The 23402-nt window shown below is 51.8% G+C and overlaps 10 protein-coding genes across 10 annotated transcripts; 5 read left to right on the top strand and 5 right to left on the bottom strand.

The window, feature by feature from the left end:
• Positions 1 to 583: 583 nt before the first annotated feature.
• Positions 584 to 2552, top strand: N7459_010037 (uncharacterized protein; the record flags this gene model as incomplete). Its single annotated transcript, XM_056949205.1, has 2 exons — positions 584 to 2050; positions 2124 to 2552. 2 exons carry the CDS (start codon positions 584 to 586, stop codon positions 2550 to 2552), a joined length of 1896 nt encoding a protein of 631 aa, XP_056796430.1.
• A 349-nt stretch (positions 2553 to 2901) lies between these two features.
• On the bottom strand, positions 2902 to 4388 carry N7459_010036 (DUF895 domain membrane protein; the record flags this gene model as incomplete). Its single annotated transcript, XM_056949204.1, has 2 exons — positions 2902 to 3077; positions 3134 to 4388. The coding sequence occupies 2 exons, from the start codon at positions 4386 to 4388 to the stop codon at positions 2902 to 2904; spliced, it is 1431 nt and encodes a 476-aa protein (XP_056796429.1).
• A 1290-nt stretch (positions 4389 to 5678) lies between these two features.
• N7459_010035 (uncharacterized protein) lies at positions 5679 to 8088 on the top strand (the record flags this gene model as incomplete). Its single annotated transcript, XM_056949203.1, is given in 7 exon segments — positions 5679 to 5976; positions 6033 to 6114; positions 6205 to 6616; positions 6712 to 6914; positions 6973 to 7096; positions 7109 to 7238; positions 7334 to 8088. The coding sequence occupies 7 exon segments, from the start codon at positions 5679 to 5681 to the stop codon at positions 8086 to 8088; spliced, it is 2004 nt and encodes a 667-aa protein (XP_056796428.1).
• A 1434-nt stretch (positions 8089 to 9522) lies between these two features.
• N7459_010034 (ankyrin repeat domain-containing protein) lies at positions 9523 to 10442 on the bottom strand (the record flags this gene model as incomplete). Its single annotated transcript, XM_056949202.1, has 2 exons — positions 9523 to 10006; positions 10060 to 10442. The coding sequence occupies 2 exons, from the start codon at positions 10440 to 10442 to the stop codon at positions 9523 to 9525; spliced, it is 867 nt and encodes a 288-aa protein (XP_056796427.1).
• A 1294-nt stretch (positions 10443 to 11736) lies between these two features.
• Positions 11737 to 12471, top strand: N7459_010033 (uS17 family ribosomal protein; the record flags this gene model as incomplete). The annotated part of the gene is made up of 1 exon (XM_056949201.1): positions 11737 to 12471. One exon carries the CDS (start codon positions 11737 to 11739, stop codon positions 12469 to 12471), a length of 735 nt encoding a protein of 244 aa, XP_056796426.1.
• A 651-nt stretch (positions 12472 to 13122) lies between these two features.
• Positions 13123 to 14639, bottom strand: N7459_010032 (WD40 repeat domain-containing protein; the record flags this gene model as incomplete). Its single annotated transcript, XM_056949200.1, has 2 exons — positions 13123 to 14539; positions 14602 to 14639. 2 exons carry the CDS (start codon positions 14637 to 14639, stop codon positions 13123 to 13125), a joined length of 1455 nt encoding a protein of 484 aa, XP_056796425.1.
• A 631-nt stretch (positions 14640 to 15270) lies between these two features.
• Positions 15271 to 18171, top strand: N7459_010031 (putative spindle pole body component; the record flags this gene model as incomplete). Its single annotated transcript, XM_056949199.1, has 3 exons — positions 15271 to 15330; positions 15431 to 15639; positions 15711 to 18171. The coding sequence occupies 3 exons, from the start codon at positions 15271 to 15273 to the stop codon at positions 18169 to 18171; spliced, it is 2730 nt and encodes a 909-aa protein (XP_056796424.1).
• Positions 18172 to 19326: 1155 nt separating this feature from the next.
• On the bottom strand, positions 19327 to 20514 carry N7459_010030 (60S ribosomal protein eL8; the record flags this gene model as incomplete). Its single annotated transcript, XM_056949198.1, has 4 exons — positions 19327 to 19527; positions 19588 to 20097; positions 20165 to 20242; positions 20509 to 20514. 4 exons carry the CDS (start codon positions 20512 to 20514, stop codon positions 19327 to 19329), a joined length of 795 nt encoding a protein of 264 aa, XP_056796423.1.
• A 432-nt stretch (positions 20515 to 20946) lies between these two features.
• Positions 20947 to 21574, bottom strand: N7459_010029 (putative AP-3 adaptor complex subunit sigma; the record flags this gene model as incomplete). The annotated part of the gene is made up of 2 exons (XM_056949197.1): positions 20947 to 21432; positions 21506 to 21574. The coding sequence occupies 2 exons, from the start codon at positions 21572 to 21574 to the stop codon at positions 20947 to 20949; spliced, it is 555 nt and encodes a 184-aa protein (XP_056796422.1).
• A 187-nt stretch (positions 21575 to 21761) lies between these two features.
• N7459_010028 (translation initiation/elongation factor MRX8) lies at positions 21762 to 22783 on the top strand (the record flags this gene model as incomplete). The annotated part of the gene is made up of 2 exons (XM_056949196.1): positions 21762 to 22285; positions 22354 to 22783. 2 exons carry the CDS (start codon positions 21762 to 21764, stop codon positions 22781 to 22783), a joined length of 954 nt encoding a protein of 317 aa, XP_056796421.1.
• Between the last annotated feature and the right edge of the window lie 619 nt (positions 22784 to 23402).

The following is a 23402-nucleotide window of genomic DNA, read 5'->3' as shown; positions in this document are numbered from 1 at the left end:
CGATGAAGGGGCTAGGTGCCAGCCAAATTGGAAACAGCGCCATGATCTCATGCGCGCACTCAAGCCCGATGCGGTTCAATATCCATTCGATTGTGCCCATATGCAGGGTTTATTTGGGGGCCAGCTCTTGAGCCTCGTTTGAGTGATTTTAGTGATTGGCCCCTATGGCTGGGGCCGAGAGTGGAGGCAATGTCCGGGGCGTTGCCATCTCCATCTGAGGATTGTTGAAGTTGGGCTGTGACGATGGCTATTCTTAGATTTCCCCCGCAAATCCATCATGGGGCGAGAGGAGTGGAAAATCAAAGCATCCGAAGCAACACAGGGGGGGGTTTAAATTCTTCAAGAGTAGGTCGGTAATTAGGAGTTAACCATAGTAGATATTGTTGTACAACATACACCTAAGCGCCATCCTTGTAACTAACTACCTGGTGAGTTAACGAGTTAACTATGTAGTTGTTTATCGGCCAAACTTCGTTATCGCCGCAGAATGACAGGCGGTGTGCGGTGGCAGAAACTCCCACTTTCCTCATCTGCGCGGTGCTTTTCCCCTCATCAACAACTCCACAATCCTTGGTCTTCAAATATGCTCGCTACTGCAGCAACCGCGGATCCTCTGACCATTTTACCCCCTGAGATTGTTCTGCAAATTCTTGAATTTACCCCCATTGCCTCTCTCGCGTCTCTGACCGTAGTCTCCAAGGCTTGGCACCAGTTTATCGACGTCACCCACCAAGAAGCTATCTACGCATCCGACTCAAAAACCCGCCAACCGCCCGGTGGTGCGCGTGGTCTTTCCTTCTTATCGGACGCTTTCAGTTACTCAAAATTGTTTGACGGAACGGCGTCATGGAAAGACCTGTGCAAACGTCAGACCTTGCTTGCCCGCAACTGGGCCGACCAACATCCGCTCTGCCAGGAGTCGGTGTTGCAGATCGGTAACGACCCAGTCTGGCGGTTCCGCGCCGACTTCAAGCGTCGTTTCTTCGTCTCCACCTCGCATGCAGGGGGGCTGAATGTGACGGATATGGATACGGGTCAAATCCTATGGCGACTTCCCTCTACTTTCGACCGTGACGAGGATGCGGTACACTCACACGCCCATTTAGAGTACCAGGATGGCATGGCTGTCTTTGATCGTGAAGGAAATGCACTTGAAGTGTGGCAGGCAGGTCTCGAAGGTGCAGCACGTGGCGAGTTCCGACGCATCGCTGTCTTGAATCATGACTGCCAAACCAGAGGTTTCCAGCTGTCGCACTGGACCCTTTGCGTCGTATCTAATGAGGGACAAGGATTCGTCTACGACATGACGCAGCGCCCTCCCAAGTTGACCCAGAAGCTGAACATTGAGCATGGCGCTGTCGGCCATCTGGATCAGAGCCAGGATGCTGTGATTTACTCCATGGGTACCCGAGGCTATCACGTCTACGACAAGACGACAGGAGCTTTCTTGGGCGCATTGCATCCCTCGCACTGCACGGATAAGTACCATATCCGCCCGCCCGCCACCGCCTCGTATCCAGCGAGTGCCATATTGGCAGCCGCAGTTCGACATGGCCCAGCTCACCGATCTTTTCCTCCCGGTCCGCCTCGCAAAGACTACTTGGCACCCATCCACCTCTCCAAAGGTCCTCTGTCACCACCTGACGATCCTGAGCATGTCTGGCACGGGGAAGATAAATGGGGGGCGGGCATGTTGCATGGAAACCTCTTCGTCGGGTTCTCCCGCGCTGGCCGCGTGTTCGTTTGTTCCGACTGGCGCAAGGCCACCCAAGACCAATCGAATCTCGCGGCCTATAGCTCCCTCATAGAGTGTGAGTCTGATGGAGCATCATTTGAACTTGGTGGTTGGCTATCAGTACGCAACCATCGCGTCATGTTTGAGATTCAAGATCGGATCTATATTGTCGCGCTTGATGACCATGACAGGATTCAAGATGTCGATCGCCCCGCCCGTGCATCATATTCGTTGCCTACCAGTTCCGCTCCTCAACTCTCCGTGCCAGTCAGTTTCATGGCGCTGTCTGATGACGCGATCATGACCACCTATACCGTATGCGCCGCAAGATCCAGACCGAAGAACAATCAAATAGAATAAACAGCAAGGCTTACGATGTGAATCACAGACTCTCGGTTCGCGACAATCCCTCTCCGACGTTCCAGGTGGCATACCGACAGCACAACCACAACAGGAACCCCCCACTCGCATTTTTCCGACCAAAGCCGTCCGCATCCTTAGCCTAGCCCCTGACTTCTCCAGTAGCAGACATGCTTCACCATCCAATGCCGCGACACCGGAATATTCTACACCAACAAGCGGAGATTCCAACCACCAACAGCCCCCAGATGATATATGGCGTTCCCAGGCCGTGCTCCTGCAGTTGGTCAGTATGCTTGGGGATGAATTTGGGGAAGACGAGGATGGCCTACCTGCCTTTGCTACAGATCTCCAGGAGGACTTCGCCGATGGCGAATGGGAGGATGTGGACGAAGAAGAAGAGGAAGAGGAGCAGGAGCAGGAGTCGGAACGTGCGCATGCACAGGAGCATGAGTGAGCACCTACTTCGGCTCCGGCGTGCCGTGATTCTAGAAGATGGCTCTATTGCGTGATGTTGAATGGCCCCGATTTTCACTGCTCGAACACCGCGTCGCATGTATTGCCGCAATCACCCAACTTCTACACTAACCCACAGTGATCAGTCCTGTCTACTGACCACTAAGCAGCGCATTGGAGGCGTAAGTTACCATTCCTACGACTGAATAGCGTCATAGAATCCATAAGGGATCTGATATAACATGAATTTCATGACCTTCGCAGGTTTTTTGCAGTCCTCCGCGCTTCTGTCCAGCTCGATTACTCTGGACCGGACGAGATTCCAATCGACACTGTTCATAGTCATCTATTTACAGGTCACTAGCGTGAATATCTACCTCATTGGGAAGTGAATCCTTCTCTTCCGCAGCAAGGACAACCTGCTTGTCAGCCCGCTCCTGAGGCCCGTTGACCTGGGTCTCGCTCTTATCTGCAACATTTGGAACGAAATTCCGGACAACAACCCACGTCGGAATCACACATAGACCTAGAGCAGAAATCAGCCGTGTTTGAACCTGGATATGTTGATTCATTAAGACCCACCGAGGAGGACCGTGTTGACGGCCATTGGTACGCGGCCACCATACCAATTCCTTGTGTTGAGTCCATAGGATACGGCCTCGCCAAAGCTCATCTGCCCTCGCAAGATGCCCGTCAGTCGCGTCAATTCGGCGATGTTATCCGTCATCTCGCCGACCATGTAGTACAGCCAGTTCTCGCCGGTCTGCTGCGCAAATTGCCATAGAAAAAGGGCGAAAGCGCCCTTGACAAAGCCCGGCGTCGTTATGTCGAATAGCGGTGGGTTGGCAGTGTACTGCGCCTGGACGACCCAGGCGTAGATCCAGGTCACAACATGCACCAGAATGACATAGTACCAGCCATAAGTGATGCGTGTCTTGCGGTCGAAGTGCTTCCAGTCCAGCCAAAGTGCCAGGCTCTGCGATGCGATGACGGTGACCCAGTCGGAGAGAAAGGCGATCAGAGCGCGTGCGCGCACGCTGAAATAGTAGGTCTCGAAATTGCTCGAGTACTCGTTGAAATAGACGGCCCAGAAGATGGGAAGCAGCAGAACCACACTACGCTTCTTGCACGCACGCCACAAGGCTTTGAACTCGTCCTTCCAGGATGCCTCCCCGCGGACGACCACTGGGGAGCCATCGGATCGCTGCACCTTTTCAGGCGGTGAGAGCAAGAAGGCGACGAAGACAGCCAGGCACTGCAGCACAATAAAGACGATGTAAGTTGAGTACCCAACACTGCCCGCTCCGTCCGTCTTGATATTGAGAGCCAGGACGATCGAGTCACCGACGATCGGGCCCATTGTGGACCAGAGAACCCAGATATTCAGGTATCGCGCCCGTTTCGAAGGTTCGGGGTATCCAATCGCTATAGCGCCCTCGGTTGCCCAGTACAGTCCAGCAGAGATGCCGCAGGCTGCTGACCCGACTAGCACAAACCAGACATTGCCGAAGCGGTCATTGGTATAGAGGCCAGCCGAATACAGCGGATAGCCCACGGCACCGATTAACAGCGCCCATTTCAGACCGATGCGATTGGCGATTGGGGCGCCGACGAGACAGAATATGCCCATCAAGGCGAAGACCAATGCATTTGCCGCGTTGACCAGAAATGGCTTCTCCTCGCCACCTGCACCCAGCGAATTCATGGCATTCCATAACCCAGGTGCAAGGAACCCGACACACCCGATCACGCAGGCATTATACAGTGTCGATCGATACCAGACACGCTTGGCGGGTTCGACGCCCGCATACTCGATTGCGGGCTCGGCGTGTGCCATGGCTGAGTGAAGCCCAGATCAGATGCCTTGGCAGAAGCTTATCTGGAGCTAATTGATTTCCCTTGGATTCGTACGCATCAAGGGTACTCTTATATAACTAGGTGCTCCTCGCCAAACGGTCCGCCTCTAAGCGAGCAGCTCGGCTATTTCATAGATGTCGCAAAAGCACGCCATAATGCGGAATTTGCCTACGACCGAACCGCGCACAAATCAGCGCTCTTCCTGCGGGCATCTCTTAAGTAGCGCGAGCAGATGGCATAGGCTTTTACGTTGCAGGAGGTTCCAACGACCCCAATTTTCATCTAAGAGCCTTGCTAGCTTCTCACTGTCCAAGGTGAACGTTGCAACTGCAACAGAATTCTTCAATCTCGCTTGTTTGGTGGTCCACATACATCTCCACGCCCTTTTTCTTTTGCTTCTCTGGGAATGACCTACTGCATCGTAGCTGTTGGCCATCTCCAACCTGTATAGATTGCGTTCACGATGTGATGGTCCACATCCAGTGCTCTCGAGAGCTTCAGGCTCGCCGGAAGGCTTGGATTTCTTCACAAGGCATGTGTATTAGACCGGATCAGAAAGGCCAACCCCACCATCGTCCTCCGAATCGAAGAGTATTCCAGTAGAATCCATCCAAGAAATGCATCAAGATACCCTTTTCCCTGTGAGTATGGAGAGCGAACCAAGTACCGTCTAGATACCTCGCCACCGATGGTTTCAAGACACAATCAAGTACTCGCAGGAAGCTTCCTGGCTGTGCAACTCGGGGAAATAACTCTGTACTTTCGGTGTGAAGGAACTCAGCTTTTGGTTCCAAATCCAATAGTCTATTGGTCGCATCGCCTCCGAAATTGCGAGCTCCAACAGGTTAGGTACAATGTACACTGGGCTTATGAGTCGACTATAAAAGACCAATCAAAATTTCAGTGAGGGTCGCAGCCACAAAGGATCCAATCGGAAACATTCCAAAGCATTAATATGTAGACACCTTCTGCAAAATGTTGTGAGAGATGGATAACGGAGCCCTACAAGGCTACAGGCAGGTAGCGTGACAGTCTATATATTCAGAGAAAGAGTCTGCCTGCTTTACTCATCTTTGACTACTTCGAAACATGTATTTCCGGTGTTGTTCTACTAGCAGATCTCTCACTATTGGCAGAATTCTAGCGGGCTACCCAAGTAGAAATGCCTGTAGAATGCGATTTGTTACTTTCTAAAATTCTAGCACGTCGAGTATACATCTTCCTCGTCTCTCCCCCAGCAATCTGCTGTGGACGAAGCATCATAGAAAACATGAAGATCGTGGCGCTCTACTATGCAGCCTGGGGGCCAGAACGATCGGCTGCCCGTGTCCGCATCCGTGTCCGCATCCGCATCTTTACCCTTGCCCTGATCGTTCATCTTGTCTACCTCCTTGTCCTTGTCCTTATCCTGTCCTCTCTTGAAGGCCCTCGCTTTGGCCCACCAGCCACTATTGCAGAATTGGAAAGATGTCAGATCCACTTGAGCTGGGTCGAATCAAGACATGCCAAAACTGTGCACGAGGCAAGATCCGGTGCCAACGCGCACCGGGCTCCTCAATCTGCGATCGGTCAGTCTACCCCCGAAGGAGTCTGGCTGATCGTGCTCTCGGCCACGTTCTAACAGACAACTGCAGCTGCCTCCGTCTGAAGAAAGAGTGTTTCTTTCGCCCTGCTCGGCCCCGGTACAATCCGGCCAAGAAGGAGACGTAAGGCTCACCGGACTGCTTCTCCACATCCAAACTCGTTTCCGATTGTAGTACTCGACATACATACTCATGACTTATTCATTCCAATAGGCGACTCGAGGCTCTCGAAGCGAAGCTTGACCAGTTTATCTCACAGCGCTCTGGGCCTACGCGACACACGTCGAATTCTCCAGCTGTCTCCGACGGTGAGCGCGCTCTTGGCGAGAACGATTCTCGGGATGTCATTGGACGCGGAGTCATAGGTCTGGCTCATGCCGAGTCCCTCCTCGATGTGTTTCGCTATTCCATGATGCCGCACTTCCCGTTTGTCATGCTCTCGGCACACATGACGCTATCATGGCTACGAGAAGAGAGGCCCTGCCTGCTGCTTGCCGTCTTCTTGGTTGCTTCCAAGGAGAACATCACCTGTCAGCGAACGTTAGAGGATGCATTCAAAGAGTTGGTCGCCGAGCGGATGATCTTTACCCACGCTCCGTCCATGGACCTTTTCCAGGGACTGCTTGTGGCCTTGGCCTGGTAAGAATGTTCTGGAATGCTTCGATGGCTCTTACCACTATAGGGAACTAAACCAGATCTTACTACAGGTCACAACACCAGTCTCGGGTACCCCGAAACTCATCTTACCTTTCCCTTGCATGGGGCCTTGTTAGTGACTTACGCCTCGATCAGCTATCGGCCGTCCAATCTTCTCAGTCAAGGATGAGTATAAACGATGGAGATGACCCAATTGAGGGGAGCTCTGTATCCTTCCTACAAGAGCAAAAAAGGGCTTTAATTGGGTACTTTTTTCTCTCCTCAAGGTGAGTAAGCCCTGTGATAGTTCCATATCTCCCGGTCTATTCAATGTTCTGACCAAAGGAGCAGTAATTCCGCACTTTTGCAAAGGGGCTCTATGAGGACGAATCTGCCCTGTATAGAAACATATGCCCGTGATCTATTTCAAAGCTGCGAGTTTCCGAGTGACCGCTATCTAGTTGATCTTGTCCGCCTACAGCGTATTTTTGAGCGGATTGATGTGGCCGTGACAACTACGGATCAGGCTGGTACAGGTTTCAACACCTATGCACTCCAGGCTGAGATCGATAACGAGAAAGAACGGTTAAGGGAAGCAATGATTGACAATAGTAAGTGGTAGCCGCATATTGACCCTTCGAGTCTCTGCCATATAACTAACACAGCCTGGGAAAAGTGCCTCTCCGATTCCAACTACATACCCTAGATTTATTCCTGTGCCAGGCCTCTCTGTTTGAGAAAAATAGCTCTATCCTTTTCTCAGATGCCTCTTTCTCTCCATCTAACATGCGTGCCACGCTACTACCTGATCCGCAAAGGAGTAAGTTGTGTTTAAACTTATCCCCTGAAGCCATCGGGGTCCTTTGTCGTGGATTGGTTGCAGCAAAAGATTTTTTCGACTTCTTCACGACTTGCGATGGGAGAACCGATCGCGTGATTGGCTTCGTGCAATGGCTGCAATCGGGCTTCGACCTTGTCCTGGCTTGCAAGCTCGTGGTGACCGCTTCGAGGTGTGGCATGCATAACCAGACGATCAGGACACTATGCGATGCTCTCAACATGTCACAAATATTGAGAGATATCCTGCAGCGGTTGGAAGTGGTTAGGGGGAATCGAAGAGGGTCTGATGGAACACCGTCGGCAAAGACATTCTATGAATCGTGGCTCTGGCGCATCTATGCTTGGTTCCAACAACATTATCAGCCAACGACCACAGAAGCACATACCAGGATGCTGCCGGGTTCATCAAATGTGACCCCAACCGGTTTTATCACGACGAGCAATGTTTCGTCTTGGGGCGCTCCACCAACATACATCGACTACAGCCACGGGAAGCATGCACGCCCAGATGAGGTGGACTGCTGGCCAGATTTCTGTTGGAACATGACAATGAATGATATATTATACGGACAGGAAGATTTTTTGAATATACCCTTCGACCCATCGGAAAATTGGACATGAGAAACATTTCTGGCTGTGAGGACAGAAACATTCTGGATGAACCGAATCTAACTATTGAGTGCACATAATAATGACCCTTTTTCCTCCCTACAGTCTCAATCTGAAAGGCCACACACGCACACGAAGATGTATCTTATCTCCTAGACACCAACTTCGGGTCATCCTCACTGACGAACATTCCTGCGCCGTGATCGACTGCCCAAAGCCTGCTCTCTTCGCTGCGCTAAACCACTTCAAGATGGCATGGGTGGAAGGGCCTCAAAATATGCAGCGCCGTCCTGTTGTGGGCTTAAAATGCGAGATCTTCCGTTGTCACGCGCAAATGGCCAAGATGGTGGAGAATATGTCGATCTTCTTCGGCCCATGGCCGTGGTCATCCTTGCACATGCTGGCGACGATGCGGTCTGCCACATTCTCTTACTGGCGCCATATCCACCGTTCCTTTGATGCGCCCAAAGTCCGGTCGCTTGCCAAATATTGTTGCAAAGCTAATGACGTCATTTGCTATAGCCTCGACGCTGCTGGAATTGCCGAGCGTCTCAGTCGTTGCCGATTCAGGGCGATGCACCATGACGTCTAGCCCAGCTCTTTAGCAGCTTTGCTCAGATACCGCTCAGCGGCCCACTTGCTGGCGACGGCTTTCCTGAGCTCGTGAGCTATGAGGAGCACGCCATGGCATATACCGCCCGGGCGAAGTAATGACGGGGACATCGGTAGTAATAAAGGAAACAATCATAGGAGCTGGCCGTTGACAGCGCAGACAAAATACGCACAACAACGGAAGAAAAGTAATATACAGAAAGGATCCTTTGCCCAGGGCTTTTAATCCCATCTATCTACTAAAAGTAGCGAATAAAAAGATCAAAGAGCAGAGTGTTGGAGATATGATCTACACCGCGGGCAAAAGGACATAGATATGGATTGAATCAAGGATGAAGACAAGTCAGATGGAAGATGCTGGATTGCATTCCGGGCAGAGAAAGAGCGAAAGTAAGAAAAGCAATCTTGAAAATCCGATTCACCTCCATACCTGCCCATGGGCTAGTTTACTTGACAGATCCAGCAAGCCGTTCCACATACCTTCCAGATAATAACAAACTAAGCTAGTGGTCCTCGATCCTAGGTAGTTATTCTAGACTCATTGATACGGCTGCTTCCTCAAGAGATGAAATACCAAGATCCGACCTCTCTAGCCGAATTATTTAGCTTAGATTATAGCGAATAAAGAGCCCCACCGGTGCTATATCATCATCGCAGAAGCTCCACAGTGGAGAATATTGCAAATTGTGTCCATCGAGTGAAGATTGGATAATTCTCCCGTGTTTTTCACCCATGTAGGACAAAACTAGTACCTAGAGGGATTGCAGGCATAGACTTGTTGATGAAGGTTCTTGAGGACGTCGTGACGCCTGGCCCTAGATTGTAAATCCATGTTCAATGTTTAAGCGCATCCTCGAGCACTTTGACCACTTCAACTTTGTTGAACATCTTGGCGCACTGCAAAGCGGTGCGACCATTTACGTCTTCTTTGCCCAGGTCTATCCCTTCATGAACCAAAAAGCTAACAGCCTCCACATTGCCCATTTCCGCCGCCTTGTGTAAGACGGTACCAAGCCCCATAAAGTAGTAAAGCCTCCAAGAAGGATAATGATTCTGATACATCATGGTGTTTAGCGACGCACCTTCTCTGAGAAGGAGCTGCAAAACCTCGATAACTTCAGATTTTCGTTCGAGTGCATGGAAGAGAAGCTGGCCTTGGTCGATACGGCCTCCGCGATTCAGCAAGATTTTGATATTTGAGATAGGGGCATACTTGACATAGTAAGAAAGTGGAGTCAAATCGATCTCGCATCTCTGGTTCGGATTCGCTCCACGGTCCAGTAACCAGACCATCATTTCCTGGTCCAGGTACACGAAACTAGGCAGTATTTAGCTGTGTTGGATCGCAGTTTGTTCGGAGATCTTATTCACCTAAGTAATGGCGGCTGAGCTCCGCTTATCGGATGGTTTATATCCCAACCTTTCTCGAAAAACATTTCAAGAACATTCCTCGCCTTCGATTGTGTTGCTTCCAAGGCGTAGCCAGGGACCAGGGGCAGTCCGTGGGAAAGAAGCTCCTCGGTGAATCGCGTGTTATCATGCCTAATCGCATCGATCATGATAGTATCCAAGTCGCGTATATCGAAGCGGGGATCCGAGCGAAGCGAGTCTAGCACATCTCGAAACTTTTCGATGCGCTTCTCATTGTACACGGAATGTAGATTCTCGATGATCTCAATAGGCGAGCGAATTGGAATTTGGGGTATTTGCGAGAAAGTGGAAGGAAAATCATTCGAATGAGACTTAATCTCCATAGTGAAAATGGAAGAAGGGCAAAGAAACAAACAATGCAGCTCCCTGGTTGTTGTTGTTGCAAAAGAAAAGGTTCAAATTGTACATAGACGGGAGCTGGTCTTTAAATCCGGATGTTTAGTATCAGGTGACCTCGCAGCTCTTTTGATTATTGCCGTCGGTAAGAATACCTAGGTATCTGGGTTGCTTATTCCAGACCGCTCTTTGCCATCTGCGTTCGACAACGCTCGTTGGCGGTCTCATCTTGTTGAGCAAAAAAAGGCTTTCGGCCCATAATCAGCAAGAGCCCTAGCAAAACACCTGGTAATTTGGACAGAGGGATCAGATAGAGAGATAGGATAGTATAAAAACCTAATATAAGAGCTATATCTTTTATTCTCTGGGGCCCCTCATTAAAGCGGCGGCACCTAGAATAGGAAAGCCCCACCTAGCAGAGATATGTGTACGTATAGTGATCTAGGTAGATTCCTAGGCTTGGTTACCTCCTGAAAGTCGACAAAGCAGATGCGTAATATCAACTATGGGCTGAAGATGTACCGAAACCATCACAGAGGTATATTCATGATGGTTAGCTGTCCTGTAGCTCGCATATACTGTGACTTTGGGGGAGTCTTTGGAAAACTAAATATTTTCAAGCCATCGCCAGTTAGCATTCAATCACTGCTCTGAGAATAGTCTCTGAAACGGCCTAGTATATGCCTCAGGTAGTCTCATAATACCCTGTTCGGGTTTCAACCATAATTCAGTCTTCTTGTGGATCGAAACCCACGTCGCTAGAACAGCAAAGGGGATATCAACCTCAAATGGTTATTTTATGGTATTGTCCAGAGCCATTGCTGCCACCGTTGTCACAGTCATCCAGAATCTGATTTAAGGCTCTCTGGATAACCTTCAATTCATATATTCAAGCGTTCTATAATAATGATCCAACATAGTCGATAGAGTTGCTTCACATTGTCATTGTTTGTCTGTTCGCCTGTTATAAATTTAAATCAAGATCTGTAATTTCCCATTCAATTTTCTATATTCTGCCTTCTCAGTGATATTCATGGATGCGAATTATTTTCAAAGTATGTACTCTGTATGTAGATCACTTTGTTGACGGACCCACATATGGCAAACAATGCAAACAGAACGTTCCGAGAAATTCTCAAGAAGTCAACTCCAGCATCTTGACTGTCGAGGACGTCTTCCAATTCACCCGATTGTTCCTGCTCGGTGCACGGCCGAGTCTGCAAATTCTTTCTCTTTCTTTCCCAATACTCGATCTACAGCCACAGAGGGCTTCAATCCACAATGGCTCCAAGCCACCTTCTTCGGGCGACCATGCCCATCCGCTCCATCACGTCGCCAATAGCTTTAGCACGGTCAACCATCGGTCCATCCACCTCTTTACTCTCGCAAACCATCCGATCTGCTTCTATGACCTCGCAAAATACCTCACAACGATCGGCGCGTCAACCCAAAGTCACTGCCCAGACATCCAATGAACTCCTGCCTCCCGCGCCGCTCCGCGAATATGGCTACACGCTCAAGACCGGCACTGTGCAGTCAGTCGGCCGCATGGACCGCACTGTCAGCGTCATCCACCGCCACAACACTTGGGACAAGCGCATCCGCAAATTCTACCCGAAGGAGGCACGGTATCTTGTCTCCGACCCACGCAACTCCCTGCGCGAGGGCGACGTGATCGAATTCTCCTCCGGGGCGCCCAAAAGCCGACATGTACACCATGTTGTCAATCGCATCATTACACCCTTTGCCGTCCCTATTGAGGATCGCCCGGCTGTCATGTCGCGCGAAGAGCGTCAGGCGGAGCGCGAGCGTCGTTGGGCGGAGAAGTATCTGCGCAAAGAGTCGAGACGGCTGGGCGAGGAGATCGACCTGGCTGCCCGAGTGAAGTCGGCGTTGGATATTGAGACGGAGGGTGTGCCGGCTGCAGAGCTGATTCACCGGCTATTCGCGGGTAAGGAGCGTGTCGGGAAGGTGAAGCAATTAGTTCGAGAGAGGCTTTCTGGAGACCAGGCGTAAACTGTTGCACCGGAGTTTTGCATGGACTCTGGGTATTGGCCATCGTTTTCTTCTTTCTGATCCTGTGGGCTCTTCTGATACCCATGCTGGTGTTGTACGTCAGATCATATGTACTATACTATACTATATACTATACAGCTTTCATTTTGTCGGTGATATTTGAGCCTTGGAGTCTCTAACGTCCTGTCTACCATGTGCATTTTATTTCACCACGAGTCCGACGAGCAGACTATTGTGATATGAAGTCTTTCTGAGTGCGTCGAGAGTCAAATGCTTGAAACGTTGCGGCATTAGAGAATATGTACGAGAAGAGCCCCATCGCTCGGCCCAGTGACCAAAATCAAACCGTGTATACATCGTGAAGGGAATGCCTGACTTCCTTCGTGGGGACAAAGCCGACCATTCCCAATCCCTAGATCTTGTGTAAATGGAAAGAAAGTTACTGGTATCACGGAAGAGAAACCAACTCCTAGCCCAGAAACGAAACGGCAATCCTTCTAAAACTAAAACACACCAAGGCGCTGAAAGCAACCCCAAAGTACCATGACTTCGTAAACGCTTTGATCTGGTCGAATTTCTTTTTGGAATCGTGCTGGTCTGTAGGACTTCGCTTGGTCTCGTGAGGATTCCCCACGAAAGGCGTAGCAGACTTCATGATGCCCAAACTCGGACCTTGAGATCCACACTGCCAGTTGCAAGTACGCACCGGATGGACATCTTGCTTGCTGCTTTGGCATCTTCCTTAGCTCCGTTCGATTCAGCGGTACCGTTTGGTTCCCCATTAGCACTGCTATCCTTGATCAGAGGAGGTGCCCACCGCATGGAGCTGACAAAATGGCCATGGGCATCAATGGTGCGCACACATTTGCACTCTTGGGCAAGATCCCAGCATCGTAGTGTCTTATCATCCGCCACCGAGATAAGATATTTTCCACCAGGGTGAAAGACCAAACTGCGGACCCAATTGTCGTGGCCGATGAGGGTTTTAATCAGGTTGCCTCGGGCATCCCAAAGACGTATGGTCTTATCACGACCAGCGGAAGCAACAAACTCCGCAGAGGATGATGCAGATGGCGGTTTCTTCAGCCCTGCTAGGGGAGCAAGATGCGGGTAGCTCGTAGGTGGCGCGAAGGCAACACACTCGATATAATGCTCGTGGCCCAAAAAGGTGGCTTTAGTCTCCCCGGACGAGGCGTCCCACAGGCGTGGGACTTGGTCATCGCCGGCGGAGAAGAGAAAGCGGCCATCTGGAGATGGAGCTACATCACGCACCCAGGCTGAATGGCCCTGCAATGTCTTCACACAGTATCCAGTCGTGACGTCCCATATCCGCAACGTCATATCACGAGAAGCAGACACTAGCAAATTTCCGGACATTGGGGACCCGGCAGCCCCTGAAGGAATGAAGCGGACCGCCGACACACTGTGATCGTGTCCAGGCAAGGTGCGTATGTTTTTATACTCATCGGCAGGGTCCCACAATTTGATTGTGAGATCGGAGGAGCATGATGCAAGGAGGGTGCCCCCTCGCGGGCCGCCGTAGTCCACATCCAATACCGCCCTCGTGTGGCCTTTAATTGTTCGTTCTAGCTCGCCCAGCTCCCAGTCCCAGATTTTGATGGTAGTGTCTTCCGATCCAGAGGCAAGAGAGGAGAATATAGGGTGAAAGGCGACACAGGTGATTGGTTGCCGGTGCGACTCAAGGTCGTGGCGTGCCGGTGCCCGAGGCAGCCATGATGTGGGATCTTGGTTTCGTCGAGAGAGAGATGATGGGGTGGCAGTATCCAGCTCTGTCTGGAGGGAGGCGCATCGTGATTCTAAATCCATAATCTGGCCACACCGCAAGATTAGTCCCATCCACCAAAGGGGGGCATGTATATTTCGAGGCACGATCTCGCCCACCTTTTTCTGTAGCCGCACCACACTCGTCCATTTCTTCTCTAGGAGCCCTTCATATTTCTTCAGCGTGGAGTCGTCGACCGAAATCGAATCGCCCAGTTCTTCTCGTAGCGCCGCGGAGCTCTGAGGCAGGTTCGCTGAAGCAAGGTAGGCGATGATTGACTTGTGTCTGCAGCAAGAAACTCTCATGTTAGCGCTTGGCCATTGCATCCTAGGAAACTGGGCGCATACAGCTCCTCCGCCTGTCGCGCCGTGAGTAGCTGGCTCATGGTGCCGGCGGATCTGTGTGTCTCCCAGGCAGTCCTCAATGCACCTCCGCAGGCACCGGAGGCTGTCGCTCGCGCGGGACCTGGCGAAAACCGACGTCAGGGAGATCAGCAGGCGAATTGCAGCAAACCAAATGCAGCCGTGCGAATCGTAATTGCGTCGACAGCAGGAGAGCGAAGGCAAGTCGGGATCGTAGAAGCCGCTCCACCGCGGGGTCACAACAAAACAACTCTCGACCGCCAAGCCTGCTTGTTTACTTCCCGATCCTCCAGCGCTGCCCGCTGTTTATTTCTCCTCCACGATCCGGACCCGCCGTCCTTTTATTCATCGAGCTCAGGCGTCATCCGCTCTTTGCTCTTTGAATGTTCCCGCTTTGTTCCATCTTTCAAGAGGCCCGGATCCCTGATCGCGTGGTCTAAGACTGTCTAGAAACCACCCCCCCGTCCACTTCATTAGGCATCAAAGCCTAACGGTAAGGATATATACCTCCTACGGTCCCGACAGACGACTTTCCTTTAAATCCTCTGTCCGGATTGCATGTGCAATGCGGAGATTGCAACCCTTTGCTGACTACGAGGCTTTCCAGATCCCGCCCCAAGTTCCCCGGTCCTTTGACCATCTCAAGCCGTCGCCATGGCCGACGGTGAACCAGACTTCTCAGCCTTGCCCCTACCCGATCGATTCTCTCACAAGGTGCGCCTTCTTTCCTGCATAGCGGAGTGCCAATGCGCTCGACCGCGAACTCTGGGATTCGCAGACCCCCGAATACTGACCTCGAGGCTTCGATCGATAGAATTGGAAAGTCCGCAAGGAGGGCTACGAAGACGCCAAGGCACAGTTTGAGAAGACCCCCGATGAATCCCATCCGGTGTTCACGTCATTTCTGCAAGATCCCGGTTTGTGGAAAGGGGCTGTTGCAGATTCCAATGTTGCTGCGCAGGTAGAAGGCTTGGGGTCATACTGTTCTTTCTTGAAGTTCGGAGGCGTGCAGGCATGTACAAGGTGTGTTTCACAAGTGCAGCAACAGTCATAGATCTTTGCTCTTTGACGGGAGTTGTTGACCATATCTCTAGGACTCGGAACGTGACGATCGGCCCGATCGCCGAAAAGGGTCTTCCTTGCGCCAGGCCGGCCGGTAAAGCGAGCGCACAGGAGGCTCTTCTGCTATGTGTCGAGTTGGATAAAGCCGATCCTATTCTCGAGGACCTTTTACCTACACTAGCTCACAAAGTGCCCAAGGTGATTGCTGGCGCTCTGGCAGCCCTCACAGTCATCTATCATAACTTTGGATGCAAGATTGTGGACCCCAAGCCAACATTAAAGGCCTTACCAAAAGCATTCTCTCATGCCGACAAGAATGTGCGCGCTGAAGCTCAGAATCTGACTGTGGAGCTGTACCGATGGCTCCGGGAGGCCATTAAACCCCTTTTCTGGGCCGACCTAAAGCCAGTACAGCAGCAGGATTTGGAGAAGTTGTTTGAGAATGTGAAGCAGGAACCGGCCCCGAAGCAAGAGCGCCTTACACGAGCTCAGCAAGATGCTATGGCCGCGGCCAGTGCAGCACCAGGTGAGGCTGCCGACGAGCAAGGCGGAGGTGACGAATATGGTGAGGAGGAAGGAGACGACGACGTTGTCGACCTCGCAGAGCCTATCGATGTTATGCCTAAGGTCCCGAAGGATCTACATGAGCAATTGGCCTCGTCAAAGTGGAAAGATCGAAAAGAAGCCTTGGATGCTCTTCATAATGCCATCAATGTGCCTCGAATCAAAGATGGGCCCTATGATGAGATAGTGAGAGGTCTAGCCAAGTGCATGAAAGACGCAAACGTCGCAGTTGTGACAGTTGCTGCCAACTGTGTCGATATCCTGGCGAGAGGCTTGCGCAATAGCTTCATGAAGTACCGATCTGTCATCCTGGTACCGATGCTTGAGCGTCTCAAGGAGAAGAAGCAGGCGGTAGCCGATGCCTTAGGACAGGCATTGGATGCTGTGTTCTCGTCAACCGATCTCTCGGATTGCCTTGAAGATATTCTAGAATACCTCAAGCACAAGAACCCGCAGGTGAAGCAAGAAACCGTTAAGTTTCTGATTCGCTGCCTTCGCAACACAAGGACAGTGCCAGCTAAGCCGGAGATCAAGTCAATTGCTGATGCAGGCACGAAGCTGCTGACGGAGTCGACTGAAGCTATCCGGTCTGGTGGCGCAGAGATTCTGGGTACCCTGATGAAGATTCTGGGTGAGAGGGCCATGAACCCATATCTCGATGGGCTGGACGACATCCGCAAGACGAAAATCAAGGAGTATTTCGAAACTGCGGAAGTGAAGGCCAAGGAGCGACCCAAGCCGATTGTGGCACCTCCCAAGCCCGCCGCTCCAGCCGCTAAGAAGGCTGCTCCGGGGAAGAAACCAGCTCTAGGACTCAAGAAGCCAGCTCCGGCTCCCGCTGCTGCACCTCCTGCCCCAGAATCCCCGGCAAAACCTGCATCTCGAGGCATCCCTTCGAAACTAGGCGGTGTTCCCAAGCCAGGTAGTATTGCTGCTCCGGGATCGAAACTGCAGCGTAAGCTTGGAGGCCCGGGGGGCGTTGCATCGCCTCAAAGACGAGTGGTTTCTCCTCCATCAGAAGATGCAGCACCTCCTCCCGCCGCTCCCAAGTTTGGCCTCGGTCGTGGTCTCGCTGGGCGTCCCATTGCAAAACCCTCGGCGCCTGCTGAGGCTGCCCCTGCACCGGCTGCTCCAGCAATGGGTGGGATGTCAGCAGCTGAGCGCGCCGAGTTGGAAGAACTTCGGATGGAGAAGGAGAAGTTTGCTCGGATCATTGAAGATATGAAGGCAGAGCGCTCAAAAACCAGCTCACAAATCACTGAGCTTCAAAATCAGAACGCACAGTTGATCGAGGACCACACCCGAGATGTCTTGAGTATCAAAGCCAAGGAGACGCAGCTAGTTCGCGCGCGAAGTGACGCAGAGGCGGCTGAGCAGAACGTCCAGAAACAGCAGAGAGAGATTGAGCGACTGAAGCGGGAGCTAGCACGAGCCCTCCGGGCATCTGCGATGAGCCCACAGAATACCATGTCAGAGACTGGCAGTATGGGCATTCCGGAGAGTGCCTCCATCTACCAGGAGCCTCCCAGCAATGGATACAGTGCAGCGCCCCGAACTGGCCTTCACATGAGCACCCGCTTCGAGAACGCCCGCCCCCGCAGCTATGCCTCTGCCAGTCCCAGCGAGGAGAAGGAGAACAACGGCATGGAGTCTCCGGGTCTCAGTAGCCGCGATGGTGGCCTCGGCCGGCGCAAGCTCAGCCCAACATACGGTTACTCTGCGGTTGGAAGCCCGACGCGCTCGTCAGCTCGCGGTTCCCTTAACCCAGCTGAGGAAGAGCAGCCACAGCGGTCTGCGGAGCCTGCAGAGAACTGGAAGCGAGCTGCTGAGGTAACAAGCCAATTAAAAGCAAGAATCGAACAAATGAAGGTAAGAAACTCCGATCTCAATGCACTTCCACCCGACCTATCGCTCACGCAATTTTCATAACAGGCAAGGCAAGGAATTGCACGAGCTCCGACTCAACGTTAATGACCGAATGACTGCAACCATAATTTACCTCTATTCTTTCTACGTATTCTAGACTGGACTTCCTTCACGCTGTCACGATTCTCGAATATGTGGTGGTGGGCACACCTGTCTTCTGGGAGCGTTGGGCTGGGGATTCTTGACTTCTGTATTTTCCTAATGGCTGTTACTTTGCGCTTGTGGTTTTTACTTCCCTGTACTTTCTCCATACCAACCCTTCGTTTATTCCCATTCTTGTTATTTCCCATGCTTTCTTTGTTTCTGCGAGAGGGCTTGTGTGTAATGAATCTCCGTCTTACAGGGTTCCTTTCAGCTTGCTGTTGACAGGGAATTGTATACTACCTAGGACATTTTTGCCAGCTCATCCCATAATGTACAATCTTTGCCTTGTGTCATCTACCTGAGCAGGTGCTTCTCAGTTGTCACATTCGAGTCTTACAGTCGTGATTGCGCGATATATGTTGATGTCAGTTCGATCTCAGCAAGATCCTGGACTTGCAATATATTTCCAAGAGTGCAAAAAGAATATCTCAAAGTGGCCATGTCGAGTTTATTGTCTACTATCTCAGTCTAACTCTCTCATTACCTCCGACAAGTATTGAACCCTCCTGAGCGATTCTATGCTTGGGCTAATGTACCTAGGGTGATGTCCCCGAGGCACTCCGCATACAGGGCAAAAGACCATAGAGCAGGGCTTGGCGCAAACGGATATTGGCTAGTGGGAAAAAGATGGGAAAAAATCCCTTCAAAGACTACCAGGGCTACAAGAGGACAAGCAGAGTGCATGAATGCGAATCTCCAAGGGTTACTACATGAGCCATCAACTGCGATGTAACAGGCAGACTGAACAGGTAGAGAAATGCATTCATGGGTATCTGCAGAAAGTGGTACATAAGAGGCGTTGAGGAGTTCGTGAGAAGAAAAATTTTCTTTTTGGTTAGAACGGGATTCAAAAAGGCCAAGAGAGCTCTTTCACACCCATCTAAAGCTAAAAGAATTGGGCCGTTAACAAGTAATCCAGAGCCCTAAACACCTTTTGATTGCCATTAGAACTTTTAATAAGAGCGCTCTTATATGGCGATCCCGTCAACGAAGCCTAGGACACGGAAAGTGAATCTAGACCTTGATGGCGGTCTCAACGGCCTTGCGCTTCTTCTCCTGGCGGGCGTTGGCCTTGGCACCCATGATGCCACCACCCCAGTGGCGGCGGGTCTCCTCGTACTTGTCGGTGTAGCCCTCCTTGATGGCAGACAGGAGCTTGGAGAACTCGGCCTTGTCCTCAGCGCGGGTCTCGGTGAGGGCCAGAACGGCGGAGGTCTGAGGAAGTGTTGGTCAGCGCATTGCCAAGGCAGCAAAAAGCCAGGATTCCAAGCATACCTTCTTGTGGACGACGGTACCGAGGCGAGCCTTGCCCTTGACGATGGCGTAGGGGACACCCATCTTGCGGCAGAGAGCGGGCAGGAAGACAACCAGCTCAATGGGGTCAACGTCGTGGGCGATCAGGACGAGAGAGGCCTTCTTGTTCTCGACCAGGCCGACGACGTGGTTGAGACCGTACTTGACGTGGTAGGGCTTCTTGGAGACATCCTCCTTCTTCTTGCCCTCGGAGACGGCGGTGGCCTCCTGGACGAGACGCTCCTTCTTCTCGGCCTTTGTCTCAGGGCGGTACTTGGCGAGGAGCTTGAAGGTCTGGGCAGCAGTGTTGCGGTCCAGGGTGTTCTGGAACTGAGCGATGGAAGGGGGGACCTTCAGACGCATGTTCAGAATCTTCTTCTGGCGCTGCAGGCGGACATATTCGGGCCACTTGACAAAGCGGGACAGGTTGCGCTTGGGCTGGATGTCCTGGCCGATACCGAAGTTGCGGGAACGCTTCTCGATGAGAGGGTTCTGTGTAGGGCATTAGCATCTCTCCCTCTTCATTTTCTCAAACTCCCGGTGGAAAGAAGAAACGAACCTTGGCCTGCTTCTTGGAGGAGCCAGCCTTACCCTGGGGGTAGGGCATGGCGGCGGTCTTCTTTCCGGACTTGGGAGGCTATCATTGAGAAAAAGAAGATCAGCGATCTAGTCCACCACGGGCTGCATCTTCTTTGAACTCTAGAGAGAACACCAAGCAGAAGCCATGTTACAGGCTTCCACACAATGCCTCAAGCCAGATCATCGTCAATGCTCACATCTCTTTCGAGGCTATGAACAATGGACGGAATTGCTTCGATCGCAGGGATCGGAAGCCAGACAAATCATGTCTTACGGCATCGCTGCAGCAGGCGATACCTTGATAGAAGGCGATCAAGTGCTTACCACCATGTTGTCGACTGGGATCGTTGCGCTGGTTGACGATTGACGAGGAGGGAAAGAGAAAAGGATTGGGCGTGGAACTTAAGAATTTCTCGTGGGTCGCGCTAGTGCGGATCATGTGATCAAGGGCTAGGGCTAGTTTGTTAGGGCTGGACTGGCATGGGAATATGATCACGTGATGACAGGCTGACTTGTTGCTCGGTCGGAGTTTGTCTTGGATGCCAAGCTCACCGTGGTGGAACACCAATGTTACCTATAGATTGCAATCTCACTCTCATGGGAGCAAAGGACCGGAACTTCAAGGGTTGCTCTCACTCCTGTGGCTCCATCAGAAGACGCTGCCCTTGCACCATAACGCTGGAAAAAAGATCCGAGAAGCAGATAAAGTAATCGCCAATTCATAACCAAGAAGACTCATAACATATTCATTATCAAATTAAATCACCGCCACGCGCCTAGTCCAGGAAGTGCTCCACGGCCTAGACTCGCACTCGCCGCCTGAATAGCCTTCTTTTTGCCCTGCGAACCTTCTTGGTTGCGCACACCGGAAATTATCCTGTCGATATTGGTCTCGACAACGACACCGCCAACAATCATTTCGCTCAAGACAGCATGCATCGTCTCGTAGCCGAATATCAGATCTAGCTCGCAAACGTTCTCGAACATGCGGTCCAGTGCCTCGACAAAGACCTGGATCAGATCAATGAGTGCGAGCGGAGACTCCATAGACGTGGAGATCATGATGAATGACAGGGTTGCGTAGGTACGGTAGGTGATCTGAGTGGGCGCATCGGAGGGACCGGAGGCGGTAGAGCTCGCGCCTTGCGAGAGAATTGGAGGAAGAGGGAGAAAGTTGCAGGCGCTTGGTGGACGCTGGGCAACCAGGCGGTAGATTTGCGCAATGAGGGATTGCTGAGTTTGCGTGTCCTGGCGGGGTGTCAGTTCGAGACTTGTTCGAGCGTCCAGTGTTTCGCTGGGCAAAAAGAGAGGAAACACCAACCAGCTGGGTGTAGAACTTGGTCAGCCGCGGCTGGCCGTTGTTATTGAAGACCAGCACGGCGTTGATCATGTTGGGTGCTCACACGCTGAGTGAAGCAGTCGATGTGATGTAAGTCGGAGGAGTCTCGTTCTCGCGCGGCGCTCTTATCGGCGGCGATAATCGCTGCGCCTGGTCCGTGCATTCGATTCTCCGGAGAACTCGCCGCGCCCGCTTTTCTGCTTTGCGCCGATCAGACGCGCTTGGCCACTATTTCAAGATGAGGAGGTGTATAACCAGGGCCTCTGGGCATGTCCGACGTTCATATTCAACAGTGCAGACTGCTCCCTCCCAATTCACCGCGAAGCATCCGCCAACCCCAAGCAAGCGCGACCTCGCAGACCTGACTCCGTCCGATCTCTGTTATTACTGGGACACCATTCCGCCCAATGCAGACCAGCTAGCCTTCGCAGATAAGGTCTTCACACCATCCCGTCATTCGCCCGTCAAGCTTTGGTCAGCGAGCAAGTTCCGCACAACCCCCATGTCTTCAATCGAACCCGAAGTCGCCTTTCTTGGCCGATCCAATGTCGGGAAGAGTTCACTGTTGAATGCAATCATGGGCCAGGAAGTCTGTTGGACCTCCTCAAAACCGGGTCGCACAAGGGAAATGAATGCGTTCGGGATTGGGGGATCTAAAGGCGGCGAGTCCAAAGTCGTTCTTCTGGACATGCCGGGGTACGGAAAGGCCAGCCGAGCTGAATGGGGGATGGAGATCTTGAAATACCTCCAAGGGCGCAGGCAGTGAGTCTCGCGACACTTTGGTAGACTCCCCGTGGGAAAATATGCTAACCGACAACCGATAATCCAAGGCTCCGTCGAGCATTCGTACTCATTGATTGTGAACACGGTATCAAACAGAACGATGCTGATATTCTCAGCCTTTTTCGACGCTATGCCATCCCACACCAGATAATTCTATCAAAGGTGGACAAAGTACTAGCCAAGAAGAAGAAACAGGTCAAAACGGGTGCATCTGCTGCTGGTGTCCAGCGACTACAGGGTCTGCTCCACGGCCTGCGGCCGGCTGTGCAGCCCGACCCGCGCATCTCAGAGGGGCCTGGTGCCCTGGGAGAGCTTCTGACCTGCAGTGCGGAAGTTTCTGTTGGACCTGGTCGAGTGCTAGGAATAAATACCGTGCGCTGGGCCATTCTGTCCGCGGCTGGGATTGATGGGAGCTTAGAAGGCGGCAGGCTCGCTCCTGTATCTTCTGCATCAAGCGTGTCAACCGCATCGACTTGACATGACGGCCTTGGCCGAACATTGATACTTCCCTTGAGAACCTGGAATATGACTGGAAACGTTAGCTACGCTGCCCCGTCGTTTGCATTCAACCCTCGAAAGCGCGGTGGAACCTATGCCCATGACACCGCTCGAACATCAGAGCATGACTTGCTTCATGCAAAAGAACGAGCCGGGGATTGATTGTACCTTTGCCATCATCCTCAAGACTAGTGTCATCTTATCGGGAGGCTGACGGGGCAGATATGGCACTCCAATGCTTCAGCCTTTGCTAGGTACATATGCATGACCTCAGATGAGGCGAAGCCTGCTGCTGTACAATACCAGTTCTACCACGGCTCCAGTTCAAAGATAGCATATACCTGAATACCATATATGGCGCCGAAATCTACAGGAATAGGCACCTTTTACTCAGCCGTGAAATGTATCCACTATCCACATAAGAACACGAATCAAAGTGGAATGAATATCTGTGAAGTGGCACCAGCCTCGAGTAACACCACGGAAGCCAGCGCCACTGAATAATCTGACATATAGAGAAGGATGAAAACCTAGTTGCAGTGCAATGACAAGTAAAAGATGGTACGATGCAGAGGGACCGCCTATTATTGAGAAAAAT

The sequence above is a fragment of the Penicillium hispanicum genome (genome assembly GCF_028827665.1).
Source record: "Penicillium hispanicum strain IBT 35686 chromosome Unknown utg000008l_segment0_segment0, whole genome shotgun sequence".
Lineage (NCBI taxonomy): Eukaryota > Fungi > Ascomycota > Eurotiomycetes > Eurotiales > Aspergillaceae > Penicillium > Penicillium hispanicum.
Note: the sequence above shows the minus strand (reverse complement) of the source record. Positions and strands in the feature narration are given on the sequence as shown.